Source organism: Coturnix japonica, chromosome 12 (genome assembly GCF_054131305.1).
Source record: "Coturnix japonica strain WE chromosome 12, WE-NBRP24, whole genome shotgun sequence".
NCBI lineage: Eukaryota > Metazoa > Chordata > Aves > Galliformes > Phasianidae > Coturnix > Coturnix japonica.
In genome coordinates this window covers 5,907,813-5,933,680 of record NC_140674.1, presented here as the reverse complement: position 1 = coordinate 5,933,680, position 25,868 = coordinate 5,907,813, and the positions used below count along the sequence as shown (strand labels likewise).

The following is a 25,868-nucleotide window of genomic DNA, read 5'->3' as shown; positions in this document are numbered from 1 at the left end:
TTTTTGAGTAGCCTACATCCCCAGTGTATAACTGCATTTGAACGTGTACCAGTGTCTGAAGGGTTGACTGGATGTAAGCTGCATTTACGCCAGTCTTTTGAACCCTCTGTTGTGCTGGTCTGACCACTGAGAAATGCTGAGTTAATTTTTTAGTGCCAGGCTTACTTGGTTTTTGGATTAGTTCATACCTTTGTGCACCAAAAGCTTGTTTCCAAAAAGCTGTACATGGAGCTGCAGTTTCATTTCTTTTTCATGTGTAAGCAGATAGGGGCAGTAACTACTTTGCTCTAAAACCCCTGAAGAAGACCCAGTTGCCTCACAGTGCTATTCGTGCTCTGCATGGGCCGGAGGAATGACAGCCCTTGTTCCTGATCCTTGTACTGTGCTGGGTGCCTACAAGCACAGGGTGTGCTGTTGCTTGTGAGAGGAGAAAAGTAGTCACCTGCCCTGTGTTTTGTGGCTTGGCTTACAGGTGAAGAAAACCTGATAGCACTACTTTGTTTTCAGTGTAGGTTTAAATGTTTCTGTTTGCTTGTTTAACTTTGCTGTGAGAGCCTTGTTTGCAATGTTGAGCTAATGGAGGTAATGGCTCTACAGAGGCCTTTTGTCCTGTGCACCTGCAGGATGTTGGTGAGAGGAGACCTATCGAACCATTCTTCTGCTGTTTCAAGGTTGAAAAATGAATAGGGAGATGGGATGACTTGTGTGTGGAGTCCAGTTCTCCACAATAGAACCGCAGATGACATAACACTTTTAACAATAAAGCAAAATGAAAGCCTACAGCCATGAATAAATGGGAGAATACATCTAAGAGCATGAGGGTCACTTTGCATTTCCCCTTCTGTTGTCTTTGATTGCAGGGCTGTGGGTTGGTCTGATCCAAACGGGGTGTTCAAAGATGTAAAAATATTTGCGGGAGCTGACAGATTCGTTCACCTTTGGCTGTGTAGGAGCATTTGGTTGTGATTATACCTACACTGTTAGAAATGGCACCGTCTTCATTTTTTCCTTTTCTTCTTTGAGGATTTGGCGTTCATGTAATAATTAGATGCTGTGATGTGAATGTGATATCATTGTATTTGAAAAGAGACAAAACGTGTGATTAGATATTGCTGCACAGGCAGTTTATGGCACTAAACAAACTGAATTGCTTGAACTCTCATTTTGTGAATTACATTGTTTGCTTTTCTTTCTTAGGTCGCATTTGGGTCATGTTGCAGAACCTTCTGAGACATCAGGATTAATAGTAAGAAAACAATGGTTAAAAGAAGTGACTTCAGTATTCAGTGGGACTGAAACAGGAACAGATTGTCCAGAGTAAGTATTACAGATTTCTTTCTTTTCTGCTTGTGAAGCCAGTAGCCCAGATATTCGGCTGTTAACATTAAGGAAGTCAGAAACTCCATCCTCATCCCAGTCAGTCCGCTGGCAATGGGCATTCCTTTGGACTCTGCAGCACCTGCAGCCTTGGTAGCAGTTGTATCTCAGGAAATCTGGGTAGTCTTCACTTTGTTTTTTGGTCTCTGTGTGTTCTGGGTGTGGCTTTGAGCCGGACGTGTTGTACTGCAGCCATCAGTACATGGAGCCCTCATGTTGCTGGCAAATACGAAGGCCCTGTCTGCATCTGCAGTGGAATCTGACATCTGATTTCTCTGTAGCTTTCTACGTCTGACCATCTGCGTGTGCCTTTGATCTTTTATTTATCAGCGTTTTAAATACAAAGTAATTATTGTTTCCTTTTTGACAGATTAAATTGTTCCGTGGGAGTAAACACGCTCTCTCTTTTGTGAAGCCGTATGTTTTTTCTTAATGAGAAGAGCCACAAGAACGTTTACTAGGTTCACAGTGTTTACACTTCAGATGTGATAGGCAGCTGTGCTTACAATGTGCCAAGTGTCAAATATACCCTTTCTCCATTAGCCCTGAGTCTCTGTGCTTTGTCTGCTGACTCTTTAGGGCAAGGAGACTTGGATTCTGATTTGTAAAGTGTTACAGACAGCGTATGAAGGAGGCTGTCCTTCCCCCATTTGTGAATCTGATCAGAGCTATAACTGAAGTGGCAACAGGGTGTTGTTTGCCTTATCTGTTGCTCAGCCAGGCTGTGGTATCACTGTGGCAATAGCTGGGGATGGGAGAAGGGATGATGTGTTTTGCTGTTGGTGGCAATGTTGTTACATATTGCAGTTCCATCATCCACCAAACTAGAAGAAGTCTTCAATGGTTGGATCTCAGATGTGTCTTTTTCTTTACCATGTCTTTTTAACTTCTGGCTGTGGTGAATTACAGGCTGAGACATTTGTATCTCATTTATGGTATGAAGAAGCTGAGCTGCCTGGCTGTGAGCTGTGAGCTTTGGTACCAGCTTCCCAAGTGTTTAGATACTGATACAGTGTCCCAGCCCGCCGCGTTGCTGCAGCGCTCCCTGGTGGCGGCCGGCATTGAGAGATGCGGAGCCGAGTCCTTGAGGATACCGGGGTTGGATATTGATGGAGTAGGTCCATTTATACAATTTGAAATGAGATTAATAACTAACCATATCCACATTTAGACGCCTTAGAAGTTAAATATTTCCATTTCCTTTCCTCCTTATTTACAGTGAACGGATAATTATTCTGAATGAGAGAACAGCCAAGAAAAAACTAGGGAGCGTAATTAGTATTTCCTACTTCTTCATTTGACTACGAAGAATCATTTGTACAATTCCTGCATAGGAATAGAATGTGTGAGGAGAATCATTTCATGTATTTCATGTATCAGGAGGATACACGTTGTAGAATAAATCGATAAAATCACAGATTTTAATGCATCTTCTTAGGTTAATTGCAGGTACATTGTATTGTCTTTTCATATAATAATAAAAAAAACCCCGCAGTTGTTTATGTTCAGGTATGCGACCTGAGAAACTGCTTTCCAACCTGCTGTTTTACAATGACAACTGTTGTTACAGTTAACTGTAAGCGTTACAACTCTTCCAGGTTAAGTTTCAGCTCTTTCTCCTCCTGTCCCATCTATCTGCCCAGCACTACTTCCCATGTGCCAGCTCTGCTCACCTCTTTGCTACGCTTGATTTTGTCTGCCAGGCTCCTGGAAGTAACTCCCCTGCAGTTAAAATGCTTTACATATCTCTGTGTATGAACTGGCTGTGAGAAACAACTACATTGCTTTGGTATTTTGTACTCGCTGTGCGTAACATACGGCCTGTGAGTTGTATGAAGTCCATCGGAAACATGAGACTTAAGTTCTGTTCATTTCTTTGGTTCATCATGAACAGCCATTGGAGGGAGCAGGAGCTCACTTTACCTACCTGAACATAAAGTAACGAGGAGTCATTTCCTGCTGTCCTCGTTCACACCCATTCTGGGAATCTCTGCATCTGGAATAGCATTCAGTAATGTTGTTCTCCACCTGTACACCTGTTTTGCAGGAAAAAAATCTGAAGATAACAATTTCATTTACATGCCACTTTTATAATTATGCTTTAATTGAATGTTAGAATAATTTCCTTGAGAAGGGGTATTCACCTTGCTTAAAATTGAATTGTTTTAATTTGAAGCTGGTTAACATTTGCAGTTTTCCCTGTCTCTAGCTCATGTTGAAGTCAATTGCTAATTCAAGTGCTCAGTATTTTACTTTGTATTTAGAGGAATCAGGTTCAAAGCAGAAACTCCATCCACAGTGGTTTTAAAATCCCAACTTCAGTTCCTAAAGCTTAGTGCAGCGTGCCATGAGATGAGCAGAGGAACGGCAGTAAATAAAGCTCCAGTAGGTGAACAGATAAAGTTATCAGGGCTGCGGCAAAAGGCCCCAATAATTCTCTTTTTTTTTCTTATTTGTGGAAAATTATCTGTACTTTGTGAGGAGAATGAGAGAATCTAAGCTTAGAAAACTGCTCTTGGTACCACTCTGAGCACCGCAAGGGAATGGCATTTAAATAAGGCCCTTTGTGCTTTTTATGTAGGTATTTTTAGAAAACCAAATGATGGTATTTTTGTTCTGATTTCTGGAGGAATCCTGACTTAATGGGCACTTAATTTTCCACTCCATAGGGCCAGCTTGTGTTGCAGTTGAAGTGAACTGCTGGGAAACATTTATAGTAACACATGATCTTTAAAAATAACTTCCCAGGCTGCAAAGGAGATGTCTTGAATTCTTCAAATCTTTCTTATCATAGATAATAACTGTGACATTCCCGGGGTGGAAATTCTTAGCTTTGCTAATTTAGGGAATTGTAATAAAGCTGTTTGCATTCCTTTTTTCAATCTGTAAGTGGTTTGGGCTGAAAGCCGCCTCTTCAGTGGTGCAGCAGGGCTGGAGCTGGATGGGCATTCGGGTCCCTTCCAACCCAAATCATCCTGTGAGTCTGTGATGACTCTGTGATGACTCCAGCTGTGAGCCCACCAGATCCTGCCAGCTCAGAGGCTGCGGCAGCAGCTGTGACATGGTGACTATCTCAGCAGTAGAGGATGTCAGTTCTCCAGAGCCACCAACATGCACACTGAGCTGCTGTGTGCCGGGCTTCGGAAGAAACTTGAATTCCATCAGGAGTAGTTTTTCCTTCTATTTATTTATTTATTTTAAATCACCTCCAAAATTTCATAGGACAAAAACCCTCCTGTGTATTCCTATTCCTACCCGTCACTGCTGCTAGATTCTTCTCCCTTATTTGCTCTGAAATGTTTCCTTCAATGTGTGCTCATCTTTTTGTAGTAATCAGTGTTTACCTAGTTAGAAAAATGATTACAAAGGTTATGTTGTGTGAGCGCTCAGTGTTTCCTCTGCTTAGACTATATGATATGCTGCTACTGTTTCCTAGAAAATTTCTGTGGTCAGATTGTTTTCTGGTCCATTTGGGACAGTAAGATACTGTTTAAATGCTGTTTGTGTGTGTCTGGATGGGGTGGCCCTTTTTCAGCTGCTTTCACTGCTGCAAGGCTTTTTTTAAAGCCCTTTGGCTGCCATGTGATAGAGAGGCAGTAGATAAAGGGGTGTATTGATCACAGCCGTGGTCAGCTTGGAGTGTGGTTCCTAACAGTTGTAATAGCTGTGAAAGCTGGTTGAGCTGAGCGCTCTCAGCTTCCGTGTAATCAAAATAAGTGACTTTTTGCTGAGCACTTGAGCACTTGAATTTATCCTCCGTCCCTGCAAATACTCGTTAGTGAAAACAAAAATAAATCAAGCTTTGTGTTCAAGAGTTTATTTTGTGACCTAATTACTTTTAACCCGAGGAGCTGTAGATATTGGTGCCCTTAAAACATGCCTTTGTTTGGAATAGTAAATGAAGTGATGAGTAGATGAAACTCATTTCATATGGAAACCAACCGCTGTTGCACAAGTGGCTTCTGCCCCTGCACTTCCCTGGGCTTGGTGCTGAGGGGCAGCCCCAGGGGCTGACTGCTGTGAGGTCGTGCTGAAGGTGGCAGAATGTATCTCCTATGCTGATATGGGGGTGTTTGTATCCACCAGCTTTCTTGCAGCTTCTGTTGTTCTTTTTTATTACACTCCAGGACAACAGATCAAATGTTGCACTCGATTTTACTTTGTCATTCTTTTAGTTTGGAATGGAAAAATATGCCTTAAAAGTAAGTGTTAGGGGTTTCACAGTCATATGGCAAATGTAAGGGAAGCTTCTAATTAATGTTGTTCTCTGATATTCCACAACTTGGCCTTTTTTTTTTTAATCATGTTGGATTTAGAAGAAGTTACTCAGTGCAGATTAATGTTGATTGTTGCTTATGAACCACCTGAATTTGTGGGCAATTCTTTGAAACAAAGCCCTATGGTATCCTCTAAACCTTTTCCATATCTATAAGCCAACACAGATTTTAGCTTGTTTTTATGGGCTGGAGACAATTTGAAACCTCTTCAATCAATTAAACAAGGAGCAATGATTTTCCTGCATAATGCACCATTCTCTACTGCATTTGCCAAAATTCTGTATGGATTGCCATTCGATCTGTAGGTTGAATTTGAGCTTTGACACTCATTCAGGTCCTGCCTGCTCTTGTCTAGTGAATATGTCCCAGGATGGAGACACACAGCCTCTCCAGGCTGCCTGCTTTACCATTTGCTGCCCCTCATTTAAAAGCAAACAAACAAACCAGCAATGGCATTTTAGAAATTCTCTATGCACATTTTGTGAATTCATTGCATTGTTAGTCTGTGTCTGGTCTTCTATAGGGCCTTGTGGCAGGTTTGCTCTCTGAGCATGCTAGAACTCTTGTTTGGCAAGAGCCAAATTCAGGACAGCCAAATGAAGTCTCTACCCCTACCTTCTCATATCTTACGATCTATTGGTCTAAAGGATGTCTTTCATTACCAGAGGATGTTCTGAATATCTGGGTTTTGTTCCTCAATACTACGTAATGTTCAGCAGTTCTGCTTATGTCTGTCTGGCTGACAGTGTTGTCCATGTTTTATTTACAAAGTCTGTGTGCCCAGGCACTCACCCCCCCAGTGCCACGTTTTTAGGGAAGAAAAGAAGTGGCTGGCAACTCACAGATCTGCTGTGCTTACCGTGCTTTGAGCATCACCTTTCCTGCAGCCTCTTAGCGATCAGCGAAGCAGCAGCCTGCTGGTGTTCATTTCTCTGGTCATGAGATGTTGAGAAGTGCTTCTGCTGGCGAGCCTGGGGGTGCAGCTACAAAGCCTCCAAGAGCTGTTGGCTTCTGGAATAAGTCTCAGCACTACTAGAGCCTTCTAGTAGTCTTCTGTCTGCCTGGATGTGGTCAGTCATCTGGAAACAGAAACCGCAATAAGATGAGAACAACGGCAACAAACCCTGTGCCTGCGAACACACAGCTGTTCTGGTTAGCTCTTAGAGCCTGTGGTCTGTTGGCCTTGAACTGTCTGGTTATCTTGTGATCGAGGTCACAGTACAGAGAAAAGACAATTCTGTAACTTTCACATTGATTTCACAGGAGAAATTCTCACGCTCTGCAGGAGTCCTTATTCGAGCTATTGAGAAGTATTCATCTTGTGCAGGCGTTTAATATTTTAATTGCCTTTGGCTGGGAATCCTTTCTCTCACTGAAGGCAGCAGGAGGCGTTGCTCCATGACACGTGGCTGTGCCAGGAGGTCTCTCTGCCCCATGCACAGCTCTGTGTCACTACAGCTGGCTGTGGGGAGCAGTGTGCAGCCTGCAGGCTCTGCTGGCTCCAAGCTTGAAAGAAAAAAAGTACCTAAAATCTCAGCTGGATCAGCTCTCACATCTTGCTGAGGGCAGTGTGATTTTTTTTTTTTTAATCAGTTAGAGCCATTGATAAAACTGTGTTGTGAGGCCTTAGTTACCTGACACACACCTGTTGTATGGCACTGAGCAGACAGATCTGGATGCTAGAAGCCTGTAAGGCAGTTGTTCCACTTCAGTTTTAATGCTGGATACATGCACCAGGGCAATGCCTATAGATGGGAAAACTGCAGGCTGTTGTGTTGGTTCACAAATCTGATTGTATGTCTTCTAGTTTTGGGATATTAAATACATACATACAAAGATTAGTCTTGTGTTTTGTTTCTCTTCTTGTTCTGGTGGTGTCCTACTGAGCTGTGTTCTGTTTCTTTCCATTAGTCTAAGCAGCTCTTTCTATTGGTATAGTAAAATGCAAAGTAGTTTTGTGCTCCATCTCTGTATAAGGACATAATTTGTGTGCCCCGGTGGTGCAGTGGTAGGAATGCCGCCTTGCAACACTGGGGCCCGGAGTTCGAATCCCCCCTGTGGCGCAAGTGGTAGAAGTGCCGCTCTGCTACACAGAGGCTCGAATCCCGGGGGTTGGACTCAATGATCTCTAAGGTCCCTTCCAACCCGCACGAGACTATGATACTATGATGATGATGATAATTTATGTGCAACTCAAAGTTCAGAACAAGCTTACAGTTTGTGTGGGAAGTTTTGCGTGCTGTCACATATCTGTGGCTTAAAGCAAACTAACTGAAAAACACAAACAGAAACCAGCAGTACCATTTGGTACTGGGCTTTGCCATAGTAAATTCAAGTAGTCATTGGTTAGATACTCGTTGCCAAGTTGGTGTAACAACTGCTCTTCCTCTAAATGGAATTTTACAAGTTTCTAACTCCTGTATTGAAAGTCAGTGACTGTAAGCAGATCCTGTGGAACCTCAGCCTTCATGCTGTCTGCATTAGAAGATACTAAGGGCATGTTGGAGTCTGGCTGCTTAGAACATTTTAAGCTTCCATTGGTGCATTAACACGGTTTGAACAACTGCAAATACTGTGGAACACATCTGGAACAGGATGGCAATAGACACAATCTTATGCTGAATTTAAATAGAAATTACAGATGAAATAACTTATTACACATTAATATCATTTCCTCTTTCTGTGCCTGTTAAGTTAGCTCTCTATAGAGGTGATACCAATTTCTTATACCACAATGACCACAGAATGCTACGAAAAGGAGACTGAGCACAGAGATACATGCACACGTGTATGAAAGTGCTTCGGTTTTAGATCATGCCAATGAATTTTCCCGTGACTGCAATTGTAAGAGCTCTGGCAGAGTTGCTGTAGTAGAAGCAGCTGAATGATGACATCCCATTTAAAGACCCTCTTGTTAAAGATGTGCTAATTGATAAAGAACTGTGCTCCATGCTCTGGGGGTGGATGCTGAGCTATTCTAATAGCTCTGTGTGTTGCATGATGGGATGAAATTTAGTTTCTCTCCTATAGACAGTTTAAGAAGTCTCTCACCATGGTAAGCGTTCCACAGCCTTGGAAGAGTGAAGGGATGGATTTGTAATTAATGTGGTAATTAAGATCAAGTATTTTCATGCCTGACTTGTTTTCATCACTCAATCCAATACTTTTATCCAGTACAAGCAGAATATGAAGAGAGCTGTAGTAATAAGATGTGTTGTCAGTAGTCGTGCTCCTGTAAGCCCTCAAGCAGCAGTAAGGCTGAGGGGGGAAAACTTTGAAATGAGTCTTATTACCCAGGGTATTTAGGTGGCAGAGAGAGGTTTGGGTTCCTCCTAGCCACCCCTCTTTTGGTACTGCAGAATTTCCTCACCTGAGATTTGTCAAATGTAAAATGAATAGTTTCAAAGTGAACGTGTGGTGATTTAAATTGTACTGGTTGTTTAAAAATGATCAGTAGAAATTACCACTTACTGATGGGTACAGGATATTAACAGCCAATGAGGAGTTACACTGCTGCAGCTGGTTGGTGCTGGTGGTGTATGGTGTTACTGCAGGCACGCTGGGCTAAGAAGAATGACTGTTTCTCTAGTCTGTTGTTGTCCAGCAAAAGTCAGGTAGAGCATTAGTCTGCTCTGTCCTTAGAAGTGATTTACAGCAGTCTTTTACAGCACTTCCCATCCCTCTGTCAGCTGAGGAGCAGAGAAGGCTAAATACTTGAGTGGATAGTGATCAACAGGAAGATGCCTCTTTAGAGAGGTAACGGAAAATACAAGACTTGGAATGTCAGAAAATCTGGCAGTACAACTAAGGGTAATGAAAAATGACCTGAGGTACAAAGAGCAACTCATCAGGAAGCCAGTGAAGTGCACTGCAGCAGCTGATACAAAAGCTTTTCCCCTGCCCTTGGTGGATGTAGTTTGCACAGTGAGTTAAATTCAAAGGCGATCATTTGCTTTCACCTTTAAAGATGGAGCTGAGTGTCTCTGAAGGGAAATGCCTCTGTCTAACAAAATGTTGAAGATTTTCCTACTCATAGTATAGGCTTTGAAGTTGAATTAGACACTCTTTCCATGTTTGTGAACAACCATCATAAATTGGCTAGTTCAAAACTACAAAATGATGTGCTTTCATACTAAATATTGCTATATTGTCTCCAGTAAGTTTGTTTCCATAGTGTTTCATGCAGGTAGCTTTAGAGAAAATCCAAGATGAATTTCAGACTTAGTTTTAGCTCGCTTCTGCTTTGTCATTTTTAATGTATTTTAAAAATTAAGTCTTAATGATGTAAACACCACATGAGTGCTTTACCAGGTAAGTGTTCTTCCTATACTAAATGAATTAATGAGTAGGACTATGTAGACGTGTTTGCAGTATTGGTATTTGAAACCCCAGACTTGCGAGCTGAACTGCACAAGCAGACTTAAGTAAACTTTGCAAAAGCTTCAAAATGTGTGTCTAATTATAGAAGGTTAAGTATAGTGAATGTAATTTTTTTTTTCCGAAGGCCATGTGGTTATGATATTGTTGAGATTCCATAATGCCTCCTGCCGTGACAGACAGCCTTGACATCTGGGCAGTGGATTCACAGATTGGTGCTGATGGCTCAATATCCGTGGACTTCCTATTGCCCACTGGAATCTACATCAACTTGGATGTCCCTCGAGATGCCACTATATCTCATATTAAACAGGTAATACCAAGTGGTCAATTAACTTTTATTTGAAATGAGCTCTGGTTCTGATTTTCATGTGCCTTCTGGCAAATCACGCAGTGAATCTGGGTAAGCATAAAAAATTAATTAGAGGTGCATTCATAGCAGAGTGACTGGTAAAGATGTACATGTCTGCGGGCTTTGGATGTTTCTGAGCAGACGTCGAGGTATGGAGAAATAATTTCTCACTGATGGTTACACTTCAGCAGAGATTAACGTGATTGCTCTGTGTTAATACTGGGTCATTATATCTAAACCTTTTGTTAATGTCTCATTTGTACGTTGTGCATTTATTTAACGTTTTTCTGGTTAGTGCAGATACAGGAGATGCTGTGTCTGATCTGATGGTTAATACAGAAGTGATATGTTGTATTCCTGCTCCTTTTGTTTGACACCAATGGTGGCCTTATAAAGCCACTGCTTGAGTTAGTGAAGAAGTGCCTTGTTGGGACATCACTTAAAGAGAGTGAGGTCTGTGATTGATTTGCTGTGTGAGGGGTCCTTTGGAAAAATGGGTGTGAAAAATCCTTGTCTATTTGTTCAGAGGAAACAATTTTCTTTACCAAAGAAGGGCTGTGACCCTTTTGTTTTGTTTCAGATGCTTTTAATTCTTTTGGGATGTGATACTGTGGATTTTCTATTTTGAAAGACAGTGTTACAAACAGTTCATCCAGGGAGTATTTTGTGTCACTCTAAAGGGATGGAATTAATAAAATCTGGTTTCTAAAATTCCAAGGGATTTTGAATTCAGATTCGAGCAGTGGATTCGATCTGTTCTTGTTTATGGAGTGTTTCAAATACTCGTCAGGGGGTAACACCCATTTACAATAAAATCTTGTGCGTTCTCCAAGCTTGTGTTCATAATGCTGATGAGTGTTATGCTTCCGTGCTGGTCTCCTTACTGATGTGATACAACATAGATCTGAAGCTACATGAATTCTGTGAATTTGCTGTTCTGTTTTGACTGTGAAAATGTTTGAGATAAAATTGATAAACAAGGAACTTATCAAACTTACTGTTAGGACTGAGGGAAAAATTGACGTGCATTCTTATCTGGACGTGTCACAGCAGAGGGATGTAGCATAAAGCATTGCTGCTTGATGACCTTTTTCCACTGACCCCTAATTTTATTTGAAGAAAGACTTCTCCCATTTTGTCACAGTTACATTTTGTAGAATAATTCACTTCTGTAGTAAAAAAAGAGAAGTGTGGTAAGGGGGTGTCTAAGCTGGGTATATCCCTGAATAACAAAGAGAATAAATGGCAGAGCTGGACATGGAGATGGACCTTTGGAGGGACCACTGTGGTGCCTTCAGCCCATATTTCCTTTCTGGGCAGTGTGAATGATGGAATTTGGGTAATAAAATTACTTGAAAGGGTAACTTTTAAAAGTAAAGGTAAATTTAAGCATGGAAATGGAAGATTTCCATTCAATGTGGAATTCAGTCCAGATTCAATGTGGCTGGTGACAAGAATCAAGGATGCTTTCAAAGGAAAATGTGCTCGTGTTTGCTAATCCATAGACCTCAATATTGAAAGTGAATGTTAATGGAACATCACTGGACAGCAGAGGACATCACTGAAAATGGGATGGAAGTATCCGTCTCTGTTTGCTTCCCAGCCCCAGCAACACCGAGAATGAGTTCTTTATCAAGCTTTGTTATCTTGCCTGCAGTAATTAACAGTCCTACTTAAAATAACTCAGTTTGGCTTGAATTATACTTCTTTAAAACTGAAGCTAGTAGCTGAAGTGGCAGATAAACTGCTCGAGGAATTTCCTCTGAATTCATCTTCTCATAAAGCTGCTCTTGTTGTGGGTTACCTCCAAAGCTGCCTCTAAAATATAAGTCCGAGCAGAGGCGAGGGAGTGGGGCATGTAAAGGAATAAATGCACGCTTAGGGACCTATTACTGCCAATGACCTGGTGAATGTTAAGGTGGAATTTAGGCACTGGGTTCCAACACAGTGGAACTTTACTTTTCTTGCTGCCCAGTTGTTCTTCAGAGAGAAGGAATGTTAATTGTGTCTATATTACAGAGCTCTTTCATGGAAATAATGGGTTTGAAAACTAAACAGTAACCACAGTATAGACAGCATGCTGTGTTAGCAGCTTTGCTCCCAGCACTTTGCTGTGACAAGTCTTAATTTGGAGAACATTGCATTTATAAATGGAAGACCTGAGAAATAAGATAAACTCCTTATGCTTCATGTGAAACTGTAAAGATGAAAACATGAGGAAAAAAGGTAAAATGGCCATTTATTTGAGAGCTGGAGAATTTTTAAGAGCTCATTTTCTGTAAGCACTGAAATTCTACCACTGGCTGTAATTATACTGTGTGTGACAACAAGAGGCTGATTTTAGTGGCACTCAGTTTTAGGAACTTCATCTTTGTAAATCCTATGGTGTTTAAGGTTATGATAAGTACTAATATTCAGAAATTGAAGTTAGCTCTTATAAAGGACAACAAACCCACCAGATTTTTAACCGATATAATTAGCAATTAGAGAATAACACAGAGAAGAACCCCATAGTTTTTGTGTCTTTTCATATCTTTGAAGTTGGAAGTCTTATTCTATACTAAAAAAACCAAAGGCTTTTGCCCAACCAGGCCAATTAGATTGGGGTACATTTATGGGAAGGCAGCTTCAGTTGTACAGATCCCATGGACACATGCAGATGTTTTCAGTTTGGCTGTAGTAGTTCAGTTCAACTTCTTATTTTTGGGCAGGGTGCTTTTCATGCAAGATTTTTGACGCTGCATTATTGATCCTACAGCTCCTGTTTCAAATGGAGTTTAAGAAACAAGTCCATAAAGTGTAAACTTCTAAAATTTAGACGAAGTTATTCTCACCTTTATATATGTATTTATACAATGACAGTTCTTTTCACCTACAATTGTGATTTTTGCTAAGAATTTGATATAGCTTATATTGGTGTTAGGTGAGTGGTGATCTACTGTGTAGACACTCAGTTCAGTGAAGCATTGTTGAGTGCTGCATGGGTGACTTGCACATCTTGGTGGCCTGCAAATAACTTACAAATACACTTACGTGAAGGTTCTACTGACAGCGGGCAATTTGACGTGATTTGTGTTGCTGTGTGTTTTTTAACCTTTGTGCACATTAGTGGCTGCTTAAAAATAACCACGAGACAGATACTAAAAACAAATCACTCTTCTTATGACTGTTTTTTTCCAGCTGTTATGGAAGCAGGCACACAGCTACCCCCTCTTCCATCTCCTCATGGAGATCGACTCTTACATGTTCTCATGTGTGAATCAGACGGCCGTACATGAAGAACTAGAAGATGAAACACGGAGACTTTGTGACGTCAGGCCCTTTCTTCCTGTCCTGAAACTAGTGACAAGGAACTGTGATCCGGGAGAGAAGTTGGACTCCAAAATAGGTGTTCTTATAGGCAAAGGTAATTACATCTACTTTTCTCTGTATTTTTTTGAAAACTTTGTTTTATGGAAGAGGGCTGTAGTTGGGCAGGTAATGGGAACAAACACACTTCTCTTCTTGTCTCTGACAGCATTTCTCTTCCTTGGTCTAGAACTGATGAAATTTAAAACAACTTTAAATACTAGAGATGAAACATCTGGAAGTTGATAGATGCTACTCTCCGTGTTGTAGTTCAGCACTGTGTTTTATAACTACATCAGTCAAGAGCAAAAGCCTTATCACATTAGATGAGGGGATTAGATTGGGGAAAAAGAAATCTATAATATTATTGCTAGGTGATGGAATACTTAATCCCTGAAAGTGCTACCACAAGTAGCCTAATCAGAATTTGCATGGGCAGAGGGAACTAGAAATTGTTATGAGTTTGGTATACGTGATTTCTGAGTCAGTTCGCAGTGTGATCCTTGGCTTTGCTCTCCATTGTGACACTGGTTTTCAGCAAACAATGGGAAGCTATTTTTAAGGGTTTCACAGTAACTCGCTCTTGGTGTTATTTCAGAATTTTCATCTTTTAAATCTACTGTGGTTATACAATAAAGATTGACGGGGTCGTGTGAGGTCATACCTCTTGTATTGAAACAATGAACCATTGTGAGCTCCTTTATAAAGACGGCAGGTTTTGTTTAGATTTCAGCAGTGCGCTGTCTGCCCGTTTCTTAAAGCCAACAATGGAAGCAGGCAGTTCAGCTGCTCAGACGTACTCTGACAGCTTCTGAGAGATTCACGTTCTTTGGTGCAGTATTTCTCTTTCTGTGCTTTTAAACTTAGTGTTTTGTTCTCAAACAGTATCTGGTGCTTTGTGTAATCTGGGCAGCATCCATCAGTTTGGGAGAAATGAAAAAACACCCACACTTGCAGATTCTGTGCTTCCTGGACTTTCTTATGGGCTGAAGAATTCACATTCTTTGGGGACTCTCACTGTGTATTCTTTCTATATATGTTTTGGAAAAGGAATTTTCTTGGACTTGGATTGGTTGAACTTTTAGTCCTATCAGTTTTATTTGAGTAGAAGGTTTATTTTAATCTCAAGGAAATGTCAAGAACAAGTAGATCTGTTTGCAGGTCAACTATTCTTTTTTTGCTTTTTAAACAAATCAAAAAGATGTCATCTTTAAGGGGGCAGAGTGGGGAAGACAATGATTTAAAAACACTCTAATGTCTGGTTTTTATGGTGCACTTACGGTGCTGTGTTTGCATTTGCTTTTGCGAGGGGAGACTTAAAACTTCCCAATCTAATTTGAAAGCAGAGTGAGGTTGGATTTTCCATTTAATGTTAAGCAAGGAATTGTTTCTTGCTGTTCTGACACTTAAGACAGGTTGCATGGGAATTGTGCAAATAACTTTGACACTCCACTGACATACAGGGGCTCACTTTTCAGCAGACATTTTGGCTGCAGGATCTGAATAAAATCACTTATAGAACCTTACCTTAAACAATTGAGGTATTCTTTCGTTTGATTGAACTCTTGTAGGTCTCCATGAGTTCGATGCCTTACAAGATCCTGAAGTGAACGACTTTCGAGCTAAAATGCGGAGAATCAGTGAGGAGAAGATTCAGTCGCTTGTGGGTCTTTCCTGGATGGACTGGTTAAAACACACGTACCCACCAGAACAGGAACCCGTTGTCCCAGAGAACTTCCAAGATAAGCTCTATAGTGGAAATCTTGTAGTGGCTATTCATTTTGATAACTGCCAGGTAGGAATGGATGTTCACTGTATTTAACGTACGGTTCTTGATTCCGATCTGAGTTAGCGTGAGGTCGATCAAACATGGAAGTGAAATAGAATAATAATGTTACCAGGGTCCTTGACTTTTGAAAGAAAGTATGGAAGCCAATGGACAGTTGTGATGTGAAGTCAAATTACAGTTCTACTCTTTCCTGCTTTTAAAATTGAAATGTATAGCTCTTACATTTTGTGTTATTTTATCTTCATTTAAACCTAAAACGTACTTCAAAATTCTCAAGACCTTTTTGGTAAACTATTATTTGCGTGACTTTGCTAGGGATTGAGTTTGGGCCTGAAAGATTCTGAATGGGGAAGAACCAACTTTAACAGGCTTCTTTCTGCTTGTGGTTCAGTTTTGAACATATTTAGGGGGCAAGCTGTTAATTAGGTTGAGAAATAAGCATACAAAATAAGAGTTTTCCCTCAACTACACATGCACAGAGAGAATTGAAACACTAGCTGAGACTTAAAATTACCTTCTTGTTTCCTGTAGCCAAGCTAGCAACCCCCATAGCTTATTTTGAAAAAAGCTTTTTTTGATGGTAAAGTTGCTATTTTTCTGCTCAATTCCTCATTTTTACACTGTGCATGGGAAGCCTTAGAATCTCAGAAGCATGTAATAGTAGGCTGTATTTGCTGCCCACTTTGACCTAGTTGTTAGACATTGATCTGATGATTAAGCTAATTTTATTTGCAAAGCTGTATTGTTTCTATACCATCTTTATTAACACTAAGAAAAAATAATAATCTGAAGTTGTAAAATCAAATGTGGCTCTGGAAACACTGAATGCAGAGATGAATATTGTGTTTGGTAACCAGTAACACTATCTGATGTGGGATACGTTGGAGTTTGTACAAAAAGAAACCTCACAACTTTTCCAGTTGTTTACAGCATAGCAGAGGACTTGTCGTTTTTCAGGAACAATGAGAATATCTGTGTTAGCTCTCGAGGAAGGTATTGTGTATAAGTGTGCATTTGATATAAAAGGAATGCAAAAGTTACTGGTGGTTCAAAATGCATTTGCCTGCCACTGTAACAGCTTGGGCTCCCAACATTCTAAATATTTCAGATGCTTCTGTTACCAGTTCTGACCTTCTAAGCTATTAACAGTTCAAATTGGAGCTGGTTTTTGGAGCACTAAACTGTTCTGGACTACTTGCATTGAGTACTGTAAGACAACTTGGAATGAAGTAGGAAATTATAAGCCTACCTAATTGGCTTTGGAGCAAGACAGGAAAACTAATTGCTATTGCTGTGATGTGCACACATGTAAAAAACCTGCTGTTTTGAATTAGACCAGCCATTGTAGGGCACCAGACTCCTGGGAAGGAAAGGGCTCATTCCTGTTTGCCTGCTGTCATAACGGTAGGAACAAGGAAGAAGCCTTTGCTGCTTGGCAAAGTTCTGAGCAGGAGAAGCTGGAAATACAGAACTCTTTTTGCCTGACTTTGCGCAGTTTTAGATTTTCTTACTTCTTGCTCAGTCAAGGGAATGCAAGTCAGGCAACACTTGGTTTGTAAATAACTCCTCTTAGTGTGCTCATGTGTTTGTGAGTGACGATGTGTGCAAGGAACAAAACCCGACAACAACATAGAAAGCCCACCCAGAAATCCACCACAACAAACAAAAGAGCAAACAGAACTTGCTGGATCAACCTTTCCAAATCATGGTAGATGAAGGGAGACGAAAGACTTCACAAAATATCTTCTTTTACTTTAGGAATGATGACGTTCAGTGCATCTAAACCTTTTCCCCCCCTAATTATAAAACAATTCTAACTTCTTTAACTTCTTAAGATGGAAATAAAAGCTGAAGATACTATGAAAAGATTTGATGAAACTTTTTGTTTGGAAATGGAGACTTTCCATGTTGTATGCTGTGGGTATTGGCTGCTACCCCTCTTTTCTTCACTCCCCTCACATCCGCTCAGTCACAGTCTGACTATGGAAGCTGATATTTGGTGTTCCTCTTTGTGTTTTGTTAGGATGTATTTAGTTTTCAAGTGTCTCCTAACATGAATCCCATCAAGCTGAATGAACTTGCAATCCGAAAACGTTTGACTATCCATGGAAAAGAAGATGAGGAAATTGATCCTGCTGACTACGTGCTGCAAGTTAGCGGGAGGCTAGAATATGTTTTTGGTGATCATCCCTTAATTCAGTTTCAGGTATGTAAAGCTCTCTGGAACTCCTTGTAATCAGTGCTCTATGGAGCTTTGGCCACAGTTTCACTTTGTATCATATGCCATTGCATAGTGAACAAAGCTGAACAACAGTGCTTCTTCCTCATTCCTGCTCTGCTCTCCAATTGTAAAATGAATGTGCATCATTTCCTCTGTAGCTTTGCAATATATTTTAATTGCCTTGATTTGAAAGTTTTTGCAGAGATATTCTGTTAATTTCCAATTCTTTTCCATGGGCTTTTAGTATATACACAACTGCGTGATGAACAGGACCCTTCCTCAACTGACTCTCGTTGAGTGTTGCACCATAAAGAAAATGTGTGAGCAGGAAATGATTGCCATAGAAGTTGCCATAAACCGAAAATCATCCAACCTTCCTCTTCCTCTGCCACCAAAAAAAACGAGAGCAACGACTGTAAGTTAATACGGAGAGTGTCAGATATCCAAAAGGAAGAATTAATTGTGCAATGTAAAAATCTCAATGTCTGGATTTCTGCTCTTAGTTCTGTTTTCCTGAATAGGTCTCCTTAGATCCTTCTGCTGTATGCTAGTTTTATATCAGAAATAGCAGGCCTTGCAGTTTTTTTGGATGCTTCCTTGTCCTCACCTCCCTCCCTCTTGCTCTCTTCCCCAGTGCCCCAGGAATGCCCACTGTCACACTGTCATTGCTGTTGATTCTACTTCTAAACACAGGCCAGAAAAAGCAGATAATAATGTGTTACCTGCAACTGAGGAGATTACTGCATAGAGCTGTATTTTCCAGCTCCAGCATATGAAAGCTCCACTGTCTTGGACAGTAGTGACCTGTGGTCTCTTGTATCCCCTCATGTCTTGCATGATGTTTTCACTTCAACAATGGCAACTTTTGCCATCAGAGAAGTCTAACTTGTAATGTAGCGCTTCCTTCATTGTTAAACTTACCATGGCCATATCACACAGTTGTAATTTGTGTGTTGTTATTCTAAGGAAATAGGGACAGGTTTTGTTCTTTTAATTTGTAGCTATATATTCAGAGCAACTAATACATTTGAAGAGTTATTATTATTTGACAGCAAGTATATGCAATGCATTTTCTTCTCGATCTCCCTCTCTGATATCTTCAACTTGGTGTTTTTTCTGTCCTCCTTTCCTTTTGGAGCATCCGAGATGCTCTTGTCATGATAACCAACTTGTTTTTTAAGATTTCAAATTCATATTTTAACAGATGTCTCTTTTAGTTTGTATTTATGGCTTGTGCTGAAAATATTGAGCATATGTAGTAATTCTGTTGATTAAGAGAAATCTTGCATCTTTATTTCCCTTTTCAGAGTGTATGGGACATTTGCAGCCCCTTCAAGATTGTTCTATTAAAGGGTAATAAGCTAAATACAGAAGAAAATGCCAAAGTAAGTAATTTTCCACAGTTTCAGAAGACACTCTTAATTTTAATGCTTTTCTACATTTAGTGAACTCAGAATTGAACAGGTTTCAGGTGAGCAAAAGTGCACTCATTGTTGCTTAATTGTATCGTTAGTATTGCTTAAAATCTTAATTCATAGCTAAAACTGTTGCTTTATGGACTGAAGTTGGATAGGTGCACTAGAGCATTATTAGTAACTACAGATGGCACGACTTGCATGTTGGTCTGATGCTTGTTGGTCTTTTTTTTTCAAGTATCTGTGAGTACCAATACAAGATAACCTTATTTAGACCAAACTTCCCTAAATATCTGACAAGCAAAAGTAGATTAAATATTATACATTTTTAATTGGAACTGAGGGTATTTTTTTATAGTCCACAATAAACTCTGTGTGTTTCTAAGCATGGATTGTGTGCTTCTATACAACCTGCCTTTTATTTTCTGACCATGCTGCACACACAGGAGAAGCTGTAGCATCACTTCCTGTACAGTGCACATGAGTGGGCTGCTGCCTGTGTTACAGACCACAAGCTGTTTATACGTGAGGAGTTTTTACACTTTAAGGCCTTACTGGACACTTGCTTGTGTGGAATTTTGACTGTGTTTGTGAATATATACATAAGTTGTTACGTATGTGTATGTATACGTACATGCACGGTTACATTTCCTGATGTAAGAGTTCTTTCCAGCATGCTCTGTGTTTCATTGGTGTTCATGTAGCTGTTCTCACCTCACATTGGCTCATAGTGATGAAGTGTGACAATAGGTGAAAATGAAATTTCTGTATCTCACTGGGGCTCAAGTAAATGTCTTTAAATTGACTGTTTCCTTTCAGTGATTGATTATGTTTGGAAAAAAATTGTGATCATATGTATTTATATGCAAGTTAACTGAGTCAGTTTAACAATGGATGTTCCTATGGCAGCTGTATTAAAGGAGCATAACTCACCACAGAGCGTTCTCCCAGTCCTGATACTTGTGCCTGTGTTATGAGTTCAGCCTCTTCACCTGAAGTAGGAGGTTTTTGCATGGAATGATCAGACGGGGCATTATTTGAGCATCGGCTGTTGGTGCTACTGAGACTTTGTCTAGGGATTATTCTGGGCTGATGGCAGATTTTCTTTAGCGTGGCTTCATTTAACCTGTATTAAAATACCAAAATTGTTTGTTATCAAGTTAGAAATAAACGTGCGTATGTTCTGTGTTATATTCTGTGCAGAATTCTGTGGCTTCTGAGGCAGGTCTTAATATTTCTTGTCTAATTTTCCTTAATGCAGGTTCACGTTAGGGCTGGTATTTTCCATGGTACGGAGCTCCTTTGTAAAACTATTGTAAGCACAGAAATATCTGGGAGAAGTGACCATGCATGGAATGAAGTACTGGAGTTTGAAATAAATGTCTGTGATCTACCAAGAATGGCAAGACTCTGCTTTGCTGTTTATGCTGTGATGGATAAGACTAAAACTAAGAAGTCAACTAAGTCAATGAATCCCTCCAAATACCAAACCATTAGGAAAGCAGGAAAAGTGGTAATTATTTCTTTTTCTTTTATCCCTTTTGTACCTCTGAACTCTATATAACATGTTTGGTATTCAGAAATACTTTGTTGCCCTCACTTCAGTTTTCAAGAATACAAAATGAATAAGAAAGGTATTGAAAAAGTATCTATGTGAAGAATTGCACATCCTGGTACAAAAAATCCACAACATTTTCCTGCTTCTCAGACACTGATAAAGACATGAACGTTTTGATTTGAGGCAGGTTGGCAAATGACTCCTTAACAAATTGTACCTTAAGATGTTAGTTGCGTTCTCATCTCTAGAACTCAAGGTGAGTTTTGATGGGGAAAAGTACGAGCATCTGGGCTCATGTTGAGAGAAATGTGCGTTCTTAGATTGGCAGAGTGGCTCCTTAGAATTAAGTCCTATTGTCTCAAAGGGCCCAGAGCATGAAGGAAAACAAGCCCCACACTCAAACCCCTGCTATCTTAGTTTCTACATAGAAATTCTTTCTGTTAACAGCACTACCCCGTAGCCTGGGTAAATACCATGGTGTTTGATTACAAAGGACAGCTGAAGAATGGAGAATTCGTCCTGCACAGCTGGTCATCATTTCCAGGTAAAGTTTAATTTCTGTACTTGTATTTGAAACATTTGAGATTCAGGGGCAGTATCAAATAGAATATTGGCTACATGCGTGTGCAATTTTCCTGTCATGATTTCTTTGCTACGTGTATTTTTTATGTCTTTCATGAAAGTACTATTTATCTGACAGGAGGACAACTGAGAGCTTGCTTGAAAACAGTGTTCTGAAAGTGTTATGATGCAGAAAGAAGGTCACTTGAAACTCGAGATGCATGTTTAAATCTAGTGTTATCTGGTGGTTTTTTTTAGTGCACCTCAGGTTTCATTTGGTTACCTGTGCTATGTGTTTTAAACTCAGCAGGTGAGCTACATTGTATGTGACAATACTGGAGTTAGAAGTTTGGTTTTGAGACTTCCTTCCCTGAAATTCAGATTGATTCATACAGCAGTCTGAAATCTACATGTCACTCTTCATTTAATCATGAGAACTGCAGTATTAATCTGGCTTTAGTGTTAAGGGGAAAAGAAAGGCTTAACACTTTTTACTCTTTCTCATGCTGTTTGATCCAGAGGCAGTGTACATGTGGGCTTACAGAGCCTGATGTTGTTGGGGCTGAAGCTGCATTGCAGGATTTGGCTCAGGGTAGCAGCATCCAGGGTTCCTTTGGTGTTATGTTTCTTCTGGAAGGAGAAAGTCTTGCATCTGTTAATGTAGAATGTATGAAATGTTTATGCCAGAGAGGTGTGCACTGGAGAGGTGCTGTGCAGACAACTGTCAGTCATTTGGACTGAAAGACAGTGACACAAGTTATTATTATCTTTTAATTTAATGTTAATTGTTCTTGCTAACATTTTAGATGAGCTTGAAGAAATGTTAAACCCAATGGGAACTGTCCAGACAAACCCTTACACTGAAAATGCAACAGCTTTGCACATTAGATTTCAAGAATATTCAAAACAGCCTATTAATTACCCTCCCTTTGACAAGGTAAGATGTGACAGAGTGGTCAAGAATGCTTATATGCAAAGAGCTATTTTTTCTTTACTTCCAGCTGCTTTTGTCACCGAATTCCCCACTTTCTGGAGTTGTCTGTACTTGCAGTACATAATAATGTCAGTGCTCTGCCTTTAGAGTCTTCAGGTAATCTTTGAAGACATAAGTGTTTTAAAATACTGTGTGTTGTCTCTTGAGGATTGTGCTGGTGCAGCACGATCAAGTTCCAATACCAATGATCTTTTAAAAAGCTAAACTTAAGTACAACACTGGTTACCTTCAATTTTGCCTGCCTGTGTCCTGTGGAGATCTGTTACTGCTCTGTACAGATGTGTCAACTGCTTTTTGGAACACTTATTTTTTCAAGACTCTTCATACCATATGAAAATAATACTGGGAAAAGCAGAGCACTGAACTGTGGTTATTAGTTCCATAGAAGTGCACGTGATACCCCGTATATACAATATGACAGTGTTGTAATTACTTAAAAGGTAGCAACATTTACTTACCTATGGTTGTAAATGTCAGCATCAGATTTCTATTTAAATCTGCTCTGTTTTAACATGTCTTTTTGCAGATACTTGAAAAGGCAGCTGAGATTGCACGAAGCAGTGACAATGCTGCGATGGCGGTGAGTGTCTGCTCAAGGCAGCACTTGAAAATTACTTCTGAGGAGTGTTTTGTTTTATTTTTTATCTTCTGCATCAATCTGAGATAGAATAATTCAACTACTTGAATAGCTGTGATTCTATGGGCTTTATTTTCTTACATAATCCACTTTGTTGAACTGCCTTAAACGCACTCTCGTTCATTCTTTTTCAATGTATTTTGGACTTCTGAAAGAACACCTTGGCTATTCTTTGTCAAATAACTGCAATTCTGTTGTTGCTGGTATCATTGCTTTAATTTCCACCCTTTCAGTCTCAAATATGTCTCAGGAAAGGAAGAGTTAACTTGCAAAGGTGCTTTCATGCAAACTGATGTACAGAATCAGTGCTTGCATCAGTATTTCAGAGAGACAAAGCAGCACGTTGTCTGGAAGAGAAGGCAAAACTGCTTCTTTGCACACTTAGCAAATATACTTTTTGGATTATTGCTGGAAAAGTGTCTTTTGGCTTTTAATTAAAAAAGAAAAAAAGTTACTTATAGATGTATGACATTTACTGGTTTGAAAACCAAAAGGAAAACTATATGCATCCCAGCAAAAGTTTTCGACGTTGGAGCTGGAGAACAGCAATATTGCCACCTAGCGTCCTTAGCTCTAAAGTTATTTTTCATGGACTTTGCAGCCTGAATTTTGAATAGCTGCTATGTGCAGCTCTTAGAACCAGTTCAGCTATCTGAAAGAAAGGCTGAGGTGTCATCCCCTTCTACCTCATGTTCTCCTTGGTATAGCATTTCTGGTACCTGCCTATTGAATATATCAAAACATTCTTCTTTCATTTTCTAGGGTCGAGGTGGTAAAAAATTTTATGTCGTGCTGAAAGAAATAATGGAAAGAGATCCTTTATCTCAGCTCTGTGAAAATGAAATGGATCTCATCTGGACTTTGCGATACGACTGCCGTGAAAATTTCCCACAATCGCTGCCAAAGCTGCTGCTCTCCTTAAAATGGAACAAACTTGAAGATGTTGCTCAGGTAAGACAAAAGGCAGAGCTGGTGTGGAAAAATGGCCGTGTCCTGGGGTAGGTAATTAAACCTCGCTGAAGCAAACATTGTTCATTTATTTGAGAGAGAGAACAGGCACTCACGTTAGAAGACACCTCTTAGTATTGATGGTTTGATAGAATAATGTATTTGTAGTGATAGCATGCCTGCTTCACAGGATGGCTTAATAGTAGCATAACATATCCCTGTGTATGTATGGGGACTATCTCATCTGATGGCGTACACAGCAGGTTGGGAGAAACTAAAAGAAATCCATCTGGTGTGAGCACTGACAGTAATGCAGAAAGCAAGGAGTTGTTCCCACCTGCCGGTCAGATGTGTGTGTCCTGGATACATTTTTGTCAGGGAGGAATACAGCATTATTTTGTCTGTGCCACAAACACTGCAGCAACAAAGCACAGCACCCAGACAGTCATCGCTCCCTTGTTTTCTTTCACATGCAGTCTCTCTCTTGTTCTCTATTAATTCCATTATGTGCTTCTGAATTAATTGTTCACTTTTAAAAGTTGTCTGGAAATAGGAATTGCAGAAATGGATGTTGTTTAGTCATTAAAATATGTGGGAAACAAAGGCATTGTGATTACATGCTGAGGGACTTTAGAGTACAGCCTAAATATTGGAGAAGTTGTTGGATATTTTTGACAGCTCAAAAGTACCTTAAATTTGAGTATATAAAAAAGAAGGCATAAGGCATCTTATTTAAGCTAGTGGTTGAAAATGCACAATAATCCGGGTTATTGTGTTATTTTGGACAAGGAATGCAGTGCTTGTTTGCTTATGCATAGATGGTATTGTGGTTTATATTTGAAAGCTGTTGTTGGCAGCGAGACTGGTCTATCTGTAACATGAGATGTTACCCCAAGCATGCTGAATGTTTCTGTAGTACTTCGACATGTAAGTATTCCAACTGGCATCACCCCAGCTGATCGCGTGGAAATGTAAGAATTCCAAAACTAGCAGCACTCACACATTGCCTCTTATTGAGCTCCCACAGTACTTGCTGTGTGCTGCAGCAGCTGTTCTGCTACAACAGAACGTGTGCTTCAGTATCAGAAGTGCTGTTAATGTCAGCATTGCAGTGAGAGTCTGACACCTAGAGCAAAAAGTAAAAGCTTAAGAAAAAAACTACAGCAAAAACCAGCTGTTGACAAGAAAAATGAAGTGGAATATTATATTTGATTTTAAACCATCTTTGATCTATTAATTCATGGTGTTATGTACAATGGATGAAAGCTTTCTTCTATTATTTTCCACATAGATTACATCCAAACTCTGGTTGCGTTGTAGTATTTTAGTAGAGGATTTGGCAGTGAATGAATTCCGAATGTGTTTGTCCTTAGTGTCACCATGACTTCCCCGCCCTGCAGTGCAGTGTGATGGCAGAACTTGTTGGCAGGATTCGCAGGCAGCATTTATTCTCAGAATAGAAATCAGTCATTGTTAAACAATAAAATAATAACCAACCGCTGTCACTCAACTGGCACCGCTGTAAGCGAGAGTGACCTCCCTGCTGTCTAACCAGATGGGAACATTTCATGATTCAGGTTTCTTCTGTCCGATTGCAACAAGCATTTCTGATATCCTTTGAGCTGCCCTTCAGAGCCGTTTATCAGCAATGCTGCGGATCTTGAGCTGGGTGGGCTGCACTTCTTTTAACAAAAGTTCCAAGGAGGAATGTACACAGAGAATTATGTCAAATGGGGAATCTTTCTGGATGTTTTGCAGCTCAGTTGGATCTTGCTGCCTCTTGCTCATAATCAGTTAAAATTTTCTAACCTCTCCAATGATTTCAGCATCTGAGAACTGCTGGCAGCCAGAGTGGGGAGATCTGTGTCTTCAGATAACATTCACAGTGAATGCACACGTTGGGGATGATGAATTTCAAAATGCATTCCCGGATATGAAGCATGAAATGCCACTTTGACTTTACCTCTTCAAGTTGTAACTCAGATTGTCCATTAACTTTGAACATGCATTATTA

General features: G+C 40.1%; 1 protein-coding gene across 7 annotated transcripts in view; it reads left to right on the top strand.

Annotated features, from left to right (window-relative positions):
- The window catches only part of PIK3CB (phosphatidylinositol-4,5-bisphosphate 3-kinase catalytic subunit beta), a 100,590-nt gene that overhangs the window by 57,716 nt on the left and 17,006 nt on the right, over positions 1-25,868 (top strand). For all 7 annotated transcript variants that reach the window (XM_085512829.1, XM_085512828.1, XM_015871195.3 and 4 more), the window contains 12 exons: positions 1,198-1,317; positions 10,159-10,344; positions 13,564-13,789; positions 15,303-15,526; positions 17,544-17,726; positions 17,986-18,156; positions 19,049-19,126; positions 20,418-20,669; positions 21,162-21,258; positions 22,082-22,212; positions 22,796-22,849; positions 23,669-23,857. In XM_085512829.1, the coding sequence (XP_085368955.1) occupies positions 10,192-10,344; positions 13,564-13,789; positions 15,303-15,526; positions 17,544-17,726; positions 17,986-18,156; positions 19,049-19,126; positions 20,418-20,669; positions 21,162-21,258; positions 22,082-22,212; positions 22,796-22,849; positions 23,669-23,857 (1,758 nt within the window). In that variant the 5' untranslated portion in view covers positions 1,198-1,317; positions 10,159-10,191. The remainder of the gene's footprint in view (positions 1-1,197; positions 1,318-10,158; positions 10,345-13,563; positions 13,790-15,302; positions 15,527-17,543; positions 17,727-17,985; positions 18,157-19,048; positions 19,127-20,417; positions 20,670-21,161; positions 21,259-22,081; positions 22,213-22,795; positions 22,850-23,668; positions 23,858-25,868) is intronic.